Here is a 13012-nt window from a genome sequence, read left to right on the forward strand (position 1 = left end):
CACAGAGAAACTCACATTGTTAATTAAAACATATAATGTAAATATGGTATTGAAAGTATAAAAATTAAAGGCTTATGAAAAACTCAAGGGTCAAAAGGCTATACAAGCAAGTAGTATACAGACTGTTTCCTTAAAAGATAAATTTTAATATATAGAATAAAATCCAAGATGATTTTATTATTTTTCACTTTCACAAAACTTGTGAGCATGAATGCTTCTGAATCTGACCAATGAAGTTTATATTTTGGTCCAATACATTATGAGACTAAATTGTATGATCAAGTCCAGCTTGATTATCATAAATCATAGAAGTTAACAATTTACTCTGAGAATCTGTTGTTATTATAGATGATGGATTTCCAATTTTTTCTTAGCTAAGAATTTACTTGACTTTAGCTCAGAACCAGATTCAAGATATTTTCTTTAATTAGCTGGTCATCATTTTAGGCTTAATCTAGGCAAATTATTTAATACTTGATTGAAGATCATACAAAACCTCCAAAATAAATAAGAGTATGCAAAATTATTAGCTTTTGTGTACAATACAGAAAATACATGTCAGTTCTGGACCAAAATAATTGCATTAAAATACAAAAGGTAATAGGGAAGAATTAAAAGATCTGCAGTGACTGCTTTTGGTGGTCAGCTACAACAAGCCAACAACCCTCAGCTATTTTGGAAAGTGAACGTGGGTCTTAATTTGCAGATAATGAATGTCTTCGGTAGTTTAAAAAAATATAAACTCTAAAAAAGCTTGTGGATCACATACAAAAGCAGCTATTTGAGACCAACGTTGAACACCAGAAATTGTGTTAGCACCACCAGCAAGCACAGGGTCCTCTGACTCTTCCGCCCTCCTATCTTGTGCAGAATGCAGACTTGAATGTTGTACACATCATTTAGAGTTACAAAAATTGGCCTTGAGTACAGGGTTCCTGTAGGGTAGTCTTAAGCCCTAAGAGGCACCAAGCGGTTACAAAGGCTAGGTAACAATCTGGATCACAAGGTCCGACGATATAATAAATCCCGTGTTGCCTTATCAACTTTTTGCTGGTAGTCCTCCAATTTGTCAAGTATCTTCTGGGACAGCTATAGGAGAAAAGAAGGAGAACATTACAGAACAGCTCAACAATGGAAAAAGATTGAAGTTATTAATCACTTTGACTTCAACAAGCAGATTCCACCTTCTAAAGATGTTAGCCACTCTGCTTCATAAAATCACCATTTGGTATAGGACTCTCCTCTGTGACTCTACTGATAAAACTAGGCCTCTCTGTTCATACAACATTTCAATCTCATTTTCTGAATGAATTTTCTAAATACGGAAATCGTACCAGTATTTCTAATAAAAGGATCACTAGCTCTTTTCTCAGAAGCAGAGATGCTGCATCTGATGTAACTAGTTATTAGCTGCCAAGTGAAATACAGAACTAATATTTTAGATAGGCTCAGGAGGCACTCTATCTCACTGGTAAACAAAATAAGCCATCACTATAATGACTCTGAGCAAAGGAAACACTTATTGTTTTTTATGTTAAGGCAAGCAGAGCAAATATATGACTCCTGAGAAATGTTGTTGTATATGCCAGCTTCCCTCAGGACAGTGATAATTTATCACATTGTATTTCTTTCTTTTTTGGGGGGTGGGGGAAATGGAGTCTCACTCTGCTGTCCAGGCTGGAGTGCAGTGGTGCAATCTCGGCTCACTGGAACCTCCGCCTCCCAGGTTCAAGTGATTCTCCTGCCTCAGCCTCCCGAGTAGCTGAGATTACAGGCTCCCGCCACCATGTCCGGCTAATTTTTGTATATTTAGTAGAAACGGGGTTTCACCATGTTGGCAAAGCTGGTCTCGAACTCCTGACCTCTCAGGTGATCTGCCTGTCTCAGCCTCCCAAAGTGCTGGGATTACAGGTGTGAGCCACCGTGCCCGGCCTATCACACTGTATTTCAAGTACCTGCCTGTAGGGTCTGCCCTACCAAACAACCCTTGAAAGGATGGACCGACTGCTTGCCATTTGTCTCTGTATAATTAACACACAGTTCCTCATTACGTTTTCTCGACCCTATTGCTTAGATCCTTTGCCTTATCTATAAAGGGATTGGGCAGTTTGCTAAGGGCCAAAAATAGGCTTTTGCCCTCTCTTTCTAATCCCAGAGAATTGAAGATCAAGCTGGAAGGTGTAACAGCTAGTGCAGGGGCTTACAGAAGACATCTCGTGAAAGGGCTGACTTACTGCGATGTTGTGACTGTTGGCACTGTTCTCCCCCAGAGCCTGGAGAAGCTGATCAATAGAGGAGTATGGAAGCCATACCATTGGGGCTGTTGCGGACAGTGGAAACTAAAAGGAAAATGTTTATTTGAAAACAGTCTGCAAAGTGTACCATTTCTTCTATGTAGTTGCTTTCATAGGACTCTGTAGAATGAAATGCCCTTTTTTTTTTTGAGACGGTCTCACTCTGTCGCCCAGGCTGAGTGCAGTGGCACGATCTCAGCTCACTGCAACCTCCGCCTCCTGGGCTCAAGCGATTCTTGTGCCTCAGCCTCCTCCGAGTAGCTGGACTACAGATGTGCACCAGCATGTCTAATTTTTTTATTTTTAGTAGAGATAGGGTTTCACCATGTTGGCCAGGCTGGTCTCGAACTCCTGGCCCTCAAGTGATCCACCTGCCTTGGCCGCCCAAAGTGAACCACTGCGCCTGGCCAAATAAAATGCTTTTTTTTTCCCCACAAGAAACTGTGTGTATACATATGCATGCACACAATGGGAACCCTCTTTTCTCCAACTGGGAAACTTGTCATTTTTTGGTTAAATTAAATGTATTTAAAAATTCTTGTCGGCTGGGCCTGTAATCCCAGCGTTTTGGGAGGCCAAGGTGGGCGGATCACAAGGTCAGGAGTTCGAGACCAGCCTAGCCAATATGGTGAAACCCCATCCCTACTAAAAATACAAAAATTAGCTGGGTGCGGTGGCAGGCACTTGTAGTCCCAGCTACTCGGGAGGCTGAGGCTGAAGAATTGCTTGAACCCGGGAGATGGAGGTTGCAGTGAGCCGAGATCATGCCACTGCATTCAAGCCTGGGTGACAGAGCGAGACTCCATCTTGGAGAAAAAATAAAAATTAAAAAAAATAATAATAATTTCATGTCAACTTTCTCTTTTTTTTGAGACAGGGTCTCACTCTGTCGGAGTGTAGTGGCACCACAGCTCACTGTAACCTCAACCTCCAGGGCTTATGTGATCTTCCCACCTCAGCTTCCCACATAGCTGGGACGACAGGCACGCACCACCATGACCAGCTAATTTTTTTCTTTCTTTTTTTTTTTTTTTTTGAGACGGAGTCTCGCTCTGTCGCCTGGGCTGGAGTGCAGTGGCCGGATCTCAGCTCACTGCAAGCTCCGCCTCCCGGGTTCACGACATTCTCCTGCCTCAGCCTCCGGAGTAGCTGGGACTACAGGCGCCCGCCACCTCGCCCGGCTAGTTTTTTGTATTTTAGTAGAGACGGGGTTTCATTGTGTTAGCCAGGATGGTCTCGATCTCCTGACCTCGTGATCCGCCCGTCTCGGCCTCCCAAAGTGCTGGGATTACAGGCTTGAGCCACCGCGCCCGGCTTAATTTTTTTCTATTTTGTAGATATAGGTTCTCACTATGTTGCCAAGGCTGGTCTTGAACCCCTAGGTTTAAACGATCCTCCCACCTTGACCTCCCAAAGTGCTAGGATTACAAGTGTGAGCTGTTGCACCTGGCTGATTTCATGAGGGTTGAAGCTGTAGTTAACTACACCTATTTAGACCTGGCTCTTCTATTATATTTACCATCTGTGTGAGCCTGTGATAACCTCTAAGCCTGTTCCCTCATGGGTTAAAAAATATAAAATTAAAACATCCCTCATAAGGCTGCTATAAGGATTAAATAAGAAAATGCTTGTAGAGACTTAACACAGTCCCGGCATACACACAATACCATTTTGTTTACCTCTCTCCACTGAATCCTAATGCCATATTATTTTGATAGAGAAAGACGAAATTCCTATTTTATAAACAGGAGACTAGAGATTCCTAGAGTGTCAATATTTAGTTGTATAACTACAGATAGTAATGGTTAAATACACTAATATATAATTCAATTTACTCTCAGATTCTCACCTTACATAGCATGGTAATAAAAGGAAATGCCTAGGCCGGGCGTGGTGGCTCCCGTGGGTAATCCCAGCACTTTGGGAGCCCGAGGGGGATAGATAACTTCAGGTTAGAAGTTCCGAGACGAGCTTGGCCAACATGGTGAAACCCTGTCTCTACTAAAAATCTTAAAAAGTTAGCTGGATGTGGTGGCAGGTGCCTGTAATCTCAGCTACTCAGGAGGCTAAGGCAGGAGAATCACTTGAACCTGGGAGGCGGAGGCTGCAGTGAGCGGGTAAGTGGAGGTTGCACCACTGCACTCCAGCTTGGGGGCTGGGCAAGACTCGGTTAAAATATATATATATATATATTTATCTATGTCTATCTATCTATATATATATCTATATATGCAACTATACAGATGTTCCACAACTTATGATGGGTTTGTTTTCCAATAAACCCATTATCAGTTGAAAATATCATAGGTTGAAAATGCATATAATACACCTAACCTAATGAACATCACAGCTTAGCCTAGCCTACTTAACCGTGCTCAGGATGCTTAACGTTGACCTATAAAGTTGGGCAAAATCATCTAACAGAAAGCCTACTTTATAATACACTGTTGAATATCTTGTGTAATTTATTGAATATTGTACTGCAAGTGAAAAACTAAACGGTTGTATTGAGTATTTTATTTATTTATTTATTTATTTATTTATTTATTTTTGAGACAGAGTCTCGCTCTGTTGCCCAGGCTGGAGTGCAGTGGTGTGATCTCTGCTCACTGCAACCTCTACCTCCCAGGTTCAAGTGATTCTCCTGCCTCGGCCTCCTGAGTAGCTGGGATTACAGGTGCGTACCACTGCGTCTGGCTAATTTTTGTATTTTTAGTAGAGACGGGGCTTCACCATGTTGGCCAGGCTGGTTTCGAACTCCTGACCTCAGGCATCTGTCTGCCTCGGCCTCCCAAAGTGCTGGGATTATAGGCGTGAATCACTGTGCCCAGCCATGAGTATTTTAAAGTATGGTTTCTCATAAACGTTCATCACTTTCAAACCATTGTAAAGTTGAAAAATCATGAGTCAAACCATTGTAAATTGGGGACCATTTGTATATGCCTACCTCAATTCCAAAGTATTGATGTCCTTTACCCAATACAGCATCCACATATTCTGACACCAAATCCACAGCTTCTTCTAAAAGGTCATAGTTTAAGTATAAACGAAGTAATTCAGCAGCGTCAACCTTCTGTGAAAAGTCGGTGATTAAGAATATGTATTTCCCTCTTACTTGAGTACTGACCAAAGAATGCTGAGTGGCTGATTCCCTAACATTTGTATTTCTCAACATAATTAAACCAGTGGCTTGGTTTACTCATCTATATCTTAGGATAAGAGCTGATAACAAATTTGGGGGGTTAGGAAAAAAAAAAGTTGAATTCCTAAGAGCTGTTACTTTTAGGCAGTTTGGGAGGCCCTATCTGTTAAATAGCCTTCTTCCCCTGTTTTATGACCTAAGACATACTTTAACTTCTTTCTACTTCAGCTTCCACAGTTGTAAAGTCAACAAACTTTCCCTGAATACTAAAGTGAAAATATATTCACATAATAAGAAATATATGAATGACAAATGCAAAATAAGTTCAAAGAATCACCAACTTTAAATTTGAAGTCTCTATTTGGAAGAGCTCTATTAATTAAGAATGCTTTCTATATTCCGATTTGATCAATCTTACCTTTACCATCTTAGCTGCCTTCCCTATTTTCTTATTTATTTATTTATTTATTTTGAGACAGAGTCTTGCTCTGTCGCTCAGGCTGGAGGACAGTGGTGCAACCTCAGATCACTGTAACCTCCACCCTCTGGAGTAGCTGAGATTACAGGCACGCACCATCAAACCCAGCTAATTTTTGTATTTTTAGTGGAGATGGGGTTTCACCATATTGGCCAGGCTGGTCTCGAACTCCTGACCTCAGGTGATCTGCCTGCCTTGGCCTCCCAAAGTGCTGGGTTTACAGGCGTGAGTCACCGTGCCCGGCCTCCTTTCTACCTTAAACAAAACAAAACAAAACAACTTTCCTGATTTTAACCTTTAGATTTTCTCTTTCCTTGTCCTACTCAAGGTAGTTCAGATGCAGAAGTTCTCAAACTTTAGCATGCATCAAAATCAAATTAGGAGCTTCTTAAAACATAGATTTCTGGCTCCTAGCCTGAGATAATCTGATTATATAAATCTAGGATGAGGAATCTGTACTTTGAAGAAGCCTGCCATTTGAATAATTCTGATGCAGACAGTCTAAGAACCCGTTTTTGATTTTTTTTTTTTTTTTTTTTGAGACGGAGTCTTGCTCTGTGGCTCAGGCTGGAGTGCAGTGGCTGGATCTCAGCTCACTGCAAGCTCCGCCTCCCGGGTTCACGCCATTCTCCTGCCTCAGCCTCCCCAGTAGCTGGGACTACAGGCGCCCGCCACCTCGCCCAGCTAGTTTTTTTTTGTATTTTTTAGTAGAGATGGGGTTTCACCGTGTTAGCCAGGATGGTCTCGATCTCCTGACCTCATGATCCGCCCGTCTTGGCCTCCCAAAGTGCTAGGATTACAGGGTTGAGCCACCGTGCCCGGCCCCCGTTTTTGATTTTTAATAGTCAGGTGAAACAGTGGGAGTGGAGAAGGAACCAATTGGAAACAGGTTGTGCTCAATTAGTTGTGAACACCACTGCACTCAGACCAGCCATACTGTTATATTATTTGAAAAGTACTCCACCCATTCCTGTGGGTTTTTTGAGGTATGAATAGTAAATCCTGTGTCATGCATATGCTCATTGTTCTAAATATAAACTCACTGTTCAGTGAATATAATAGTAGTCATTAACCTAATTACTAACCTATGAAACTTCAAATCTAAATACACAGTAGTACTGTGGAAATGAACCTGAATTGTTCTTATGGTTTTAGCTATGATGAAAAGCTTCTCAAAGTACATAAGTCAATATGTTCCCATAAGTTATCACCCCATCTTTTCTTTTCTGTATATTTTTAAATTTAAATAGAGATGGGGTTTCCCTATGTTGCCCGAGCTGGTCTCAAACTCCTGGGCTCAAGCCACCCTCCCCTGTTGGCCTCCCAATGTGTGGGCATGACAGGTATGAGCCATGGCAATCATATTTTTAATCATCTCATGAAATTATCCAGAATGACAAAGAGTGGGTTCTTACTCTGTACAAGTTATAATCCACTTACCTTGTAACTATTTATAAGCCAATTAGGTAGAGGCACTCCATGAGACAAGAGCTTGTTGATTACACAGTGGTGATACAAGTTATTCTGGACTTTGTACCTTTCCAGGTAAGTTGACAATAGTCGCCATGCTTCATCTGTAGCACTTGAAAAAACCAAAAATGACTAATGAGTTTCAGATTCTTAATAGCTATTTTGAGTACCATTCAAAGCATGTATTTACTAGGAAAACTTTGTTTTGAGACAGGGTCTTGCTCTGTCACCCAGGCTGGAGTGCAGGGGTGTGATCTCAGCTCACTGCAGCCTCTGCCCCAGATTCTCCCATTTTAGCTGTCTAAATAGATGGGAATACAGGCATGCACTACTATGCCTGGCTAATCTTGTCTATGTTTTGTAGAGACAAGGACTTGCTATGTTGTCCACGCTGATATTAAACTCCTGAGCTAAAGTGATCCGTAAGTGTTAGGATTACAGGCAGGAGTCACCATGCCCAGCCTTACAAGGAAAGCTTTACACATTCACAACTGAATAATATAGCTAAATGGGAACAAATATGATTCGGGCTAATGTGACTTAGGCGATAGTACTAGAAATTAGATGTCTTGGGTTCATATATTCCTCTCCCACTAACGTATTTAGTATTTCGTAAACAAAAGTATTTAGTAAACAAACGTTATTTGTTTGGCTATTAATACATAATTCATTTAACTCCTTTGTTTCTGCATTTATAAAACAAGAAAATGGTTCAGAACACTAGTTCTCAAACCTGATCAAGCATTAGAATCATGCAGAAGTTCTAACTTAAAAGACTAGGGTGATTTCTCATAATACATATTTTAATAAGTTATTCTGATGTGCTAATTTAGGGGTTGAAAACTAATGACCTTGTAGGTATCCAGTAGTGTGACTCAGAGAACTTCCAAATTCTAAAATGCTATCACTCTAAAGTGCTAAGCTGTATAATACCAAGTGCAAATGCAGTTCAGAAAGGGAAGTTTACTGAGGGTTAGGGATGTTAGAGAAGGTTTCTGAAGAAGCTGAAGTACATTTACGTGGACACTAAGTGGGTGCACTGGGGAAGTATACGAACAGAGGAGATCTGAAGAAAGTATGGTGGATGATGGGGGCTGATGGGTGACAGACTGCTGAACAGCAGCTAGAGACAAGCTATAAGAAGACACTGTGACGACACCATGCAGTGACTATTCAATGGAAGTAATGGGAGAAAAAAGGAGGATAACATTCTGAAACCAAGTAAATACAGATTTTTGCGTGTAAGAGTACCCTTTCCTGATATGATACAATAAGTCTTTGAGGAGGGGGGATATGGAGGAGACATTTCATAGGCAAAGACATCCTACTTTGGACAATAAATGACATGATGTCACCTTAATTATAAACTTTCCAGCCCCTACAAAACTTAGCCAAAAGAAAGAAAAAAGTGAAATGATCTATGTAGGACAATTTAATCAGAGAAAGACAGTTACAGCTTTGAGAAAGGGAGAACCACCCAGGGTTGGATGAACACCAGGGCTGTTACCTAGACTCCTTAGTAGTGATAACAGATGAGAGCTGATTGGCTGCTAGCCAGGCCCAGGCTTCTGCTTGTGCTGCCTCTCCTCCAAATTGCAATTTGATGCATCTGAAATGAAAATGGTTCCACACTTGAAAACTGAACGCTGAAACGTACCACTTTCATTTGATACTAAAACTAGAGAGATAAGATGATAACTTCATCTCTAGTATTTTGCTGAATTCACTACTGGAATATTGGATCATCTCTTCCTCAAGTCACACTACTGGATACCTACAAGGTCATGAGTAAGCATTAAGAGACAATTTACTTCCAAGATAAAATTAATGATGAAAAATTCTTTTTTTTTTTGAGATGGAGTTTCACTCTGTCACCCAGGCTGGAGTGCAGTGGCGCAATCTCGGCTCACTGCAACCTCCGCCTCCCAGGTTCAAGTGATTCTCCTGCCTCAGCCTCACGAATAGTTTGGACTACAGGCGCATGCCACCATCCCTGGCTAATTTTTTGTATATTTAGTAGAGACGGGGTTGCACCATGTTAGCCAGGATGCTCTTGATCTCCTGACCTCGTGATCCGCCAGCCTCGGCCTCCCAAAATGCTGGGATAACAGGCATGAGCCACCACACCTGGCCTCTTTTTTTTTTTTAATTAAGATGGAGTCTCGCTCTGTTGCCCAGGCTGGAGTGAAGTGGCACAATCTCAACTCACTGTAACCTCCGTCTCCCGGGCTCAAGCGATTCTCCTGCCTCAGCCTCCCAAAGTAACTGGGATTACAGGCACGCACCACCTCTCCTGGTTAATTGTTGTATTTTTAGTAGAGATGGGGTTTCGTCATGTTGGCCAGGCAGGTCTTGAACTCCTGACCTCAAGTGATCTGCTCACCTTGGCCTCCCAACGTGCTGACGTTACAGGCGTGCACCACTGCACCCAGCTGAAAAATTCTGAAAGTTCAAAATATTTCTAATTCACAAACTTTTTTTTTTTTTTGAAACAGAGTCTCGCTTTGTTGCCCAGGCTCGAGTGTAGAGACACGATCTCAGCTCACTGCAACCTCCGCCTCCCAAGTTCAAGTGATTCTTGTGCCTTAGCCTCTTGAGAGGCTGAAATTACTGTTGTGTGCCACCACACCTGGCTAATTTTTGTATTTTTAGTAGAGACAGGGTTTCACCATGTTGGCCAGGCTGGTCTCAAGTGATCCACCCGCCTCAGCCTCTCAAAGTACTAGGATTACTGATGTGAGCCACCGTGCCTGGCCAAGAAATTCTTCTTTTTTTCTTTTTTTTTTTTTGAGATCCAGTCTCGCTCTGTCACCTAGACTGGAGAGCAATGGTGTGATCTTGGCTCACTGCAACCTCTGCCTCCCGGGTTCAAGCGATTCTCCTGCCTCAGTCTCCCAAGTAGCTGGGATCACAGGCGCCCACCACTGCGCCCTGCTAATTTTTTGTATTTTTAGTAGGTACGGGGTTTTGCCATGTTGGCCAGGCTGGTCTCAAACTCCTGACCTCAGGTGATCTGCCCGCCTCTGCCTCCCAGTGCTGGGATTACAGGCACGCGCCACGGTGCCCGGCTGAAATTCTTAAGAATGCTTGGATGGATTAAACAAAACACTTCTTCAAACCACAGATGGTATACAGGCTACTTGGCTTATGACAACTGCTTCACACTAAGCAAGAGGATAATATATTTGCATTAGAAAAGACTATAAAAAGATAATTTTATACATACTTGAAGGCAAGTCCTTCAAAGACTGGCGTTAAGGGAAGCTTAAAAGTCTGACAGAGTGATATGGCAGTGTCAAAGAGGCCCGCCTGAACCAAGAGAGTGACCATCTCCTCTGCTGATGAACTTCCTGTGAAAATGGAAAAAGATTATTTTGTGTAGCCAAAGTAGACACAAATGAAACCAAAGATTTTGCTTTGTTGATGAGTATCTCTGAGTAACAACCCATGCTTTATACCCATCTAGCATGCTACGTACACTGCCTTGACCTAAAATGTGCTCTTAGTGCTGAGAAGTCAGAGGCTTTAACTCTTGAATTCCTACCGGCAACTGCAACCGCTGATGGATCATGCTGAGCCAAAGTGAGGCGGATACGAGCCAAGGAACACTCTTTCTCCAGATCTTCCAGTTCCAGGATTTCAATTTGTCGATTTGCTAAACATCAAAGAAAAATATTTTGAACTCCCAAAATACAAAGAAGTATCCACTAGATTAACTCAACCTGTCAATTTCCACTGAACATTAAACAACATTCAATCTAATTTCCAAATGCATGAAGGAAGGAGAAAACAGGGAACTAAATAAACGCTAACTTAAACAAATTATGCAATATCCCATGTCAAATCAAAGTATTTTAACAAATGCAGCTGAGAAGGTGCTTACAAGGTACTACATGTAATTTCATTTAACTCTTTAAACTTTTTTTTTTTTAAGGAAACAAATCTTGCTCTGTCACTCAGGCTGCAGTGCAGTGGCATGATCTTGGCTTACTGCAACCTCTACCTCTTGGGTTCATGTGGTTCTCCTGCCTCAGCCTCCCAAGTAGCTGAGATTACAGGCGGGCACCACCATGCCCAGCTAATTTTTGTATTTTTAGTAGACACGGAGTTTCACCGTGTTGGCCAGGCTGTTTTTAAACTCCTGACCTCAGGTGATCCAGCCACCTCAGCCTCCCAATGTGCTGGGATTACAGACATGAGCCACTATGCCTGGCCTAAAAAAAAAAATTTTTTTTTTTTTTTTTTTTTAAGATGGAGTCTCGCTCTGTTGCCAGGCTGGAATGCAGTGGCACGATCTTGGCTCACTGTAATCTCCACTTCCCGGGTTCAAGTAATTCCCCTGCCTCAGCCTCCTGAGTAGATGGGACGACAGGCGTGCACCAACAAGCCCGGCTAATTTTTTGTATTTTAGTAGAGACAGGGTTTCACCATGTTGGCCAGGATGGTCTCGATCTCCTGGCCTTGTGATCCATCTGCCTTGGCCTCCCAAAGTGCTGGGATTACAGATGTGAGCCACCATGCCTGGCCAAAAAAATTTTTTTCTACAGGGTCTTGCTATAGTTGCCCAGGCTGGTCTTGAACTCCTGAGCTCAAACAGTCTTCCTGTCTTGGCCTCCCAAAATGCTGGGATTACAAGGCGTGAGCCACTGCACCTGGCTTCATTTAACCATTATAATTGTGAAATACTGTTTGTCATCTCTGTCAGTAAGAAAGAAATATGACCAAACTGTGAGAGGCGGAATTAAAACCAGGTGTGTCCAAATCTAGAGCCTCGGCTCTTTATGGAAGGATGTCATGCCTCTGTGGTAACAGCAAAAGAACCTGATAAAAAAAGCTTGGAACTAAGCTAATTTAAATATAGCATACAAGAAAAAAACCACACTCTTATTTAAGCATTTTCATTTCTCTTACTGTTGTACAACATTTTCAAAGTGCTACCAGACAACCTTTAGCAGATTAGAATGCTGAAAATAAACTAAAAAGAAGGAACTTTACAGTATTTTTACAGCAATGTAATTATTATATATATTATATATAGTATATAACAATGTTACTACTATATGTAGTATATAACAGTGTAAATATATATGTTACAATATAACTACTGTCTAAATTACATGTATAGTTGACCCTTGAACAATGCAGGGGTTAGGGATGCTGACTCCTGAGCAGTTGAAACTCTGCATATAACGTTTCATTACCCAAAAACTTAGCTACTAATAGCTGACTACTAACCAGAAGCCTTACTGATAACTTAAACAGTCAATTCACACATATTTTGTATTTTATATAATATACTGTCCTTTTTTTTTTTTTTTGAGACAGAGTTTTTTTTTTTTTTTTTTTTGAGAAAGAGTTTTTTTTTTTTTTTTTTTGAGACAGAGTCTCGCTCTGTAGCCCAGGCTGGAGTGCAGTGGCTGCATCTCAGCTCACTGCAAGCTCTGCCTCCCGGGTTTACGCCATTCTCCTGCCTCAGCCTCCCAAGTGGCTGGGATTACAGGCGCCCACCACCTCGCCCGGCTAGTTTTTTTTTTTGTATTTTTTTAGTAGAGACGGGGTTTCACCGTGTTCGCCAGGATGGTCTCGATCTCCTGACCTCGTGATCCGCCCGCCTCGGCCTCCCAAAGT

General features: G+C 41.8%; 1 protein-coding gene across 3 annotated transcripts in view; it reads right to left on the reverse strand.

Moving 5' to 3' along the window:
* The window catches only part of NUP160 (nucleoporin 160), a 75083-nt gene continuing 62071 nt past the window's right edge, over window positions 1-13012 (reverse strand). For 2 of the 3 annotated variants that reach the window (XM_017865775.1, XM_017865778.1), the window contains 7 exons: window positions 10929-11039; window positions 10611-10734; window positions 8892-8993; window positions 7355-7496; window positions 5242-5367; window positions 2235-2339; window positions 1-1089 (listed from right to left, as the gene is read on the reverse strand). In XM_017865775.1, coding sequence (XP_017721264.1) covers window positions 1000-1089; window positions 2235-2339; window positions 5242-5367; window positions 7355-7496; window positions 8892-8993; window positions 10611-10734; window positions 10929-11039 — 800 coding nt within the window. In that variant the 3' untranslated portion in view covers window positions 1-999. The remainder of the gene's footprint in view (window positions 1090-2234; window positions 2340-5241; window positions 5368-7354; window positions 7497-8891; window positions 8994-10610; window positions 10735-10928; window positions 11040-13012) is intronic. The other variant, XM_017865776.1, reaches the window with a different exon arrangement.

This window comes from Rhinopithecus bieti, unplaced genomic scaffold, assembly GCF_001698545.2.
Source record: "Rhinopithecus bieti isolate Rb0 unplaced genomic scaffold, ASM169854v2 scaffold_81727, whole genome shotgun sequence".
In the NCBI taxonomy this organism is placed as follows: domain Eukaryota; kingdom Metazoa; phylum Chordata; class Mammalia; order Primates; family Cercopithecidae; genus Rhinopithecus; species Rhinopithecus bieti.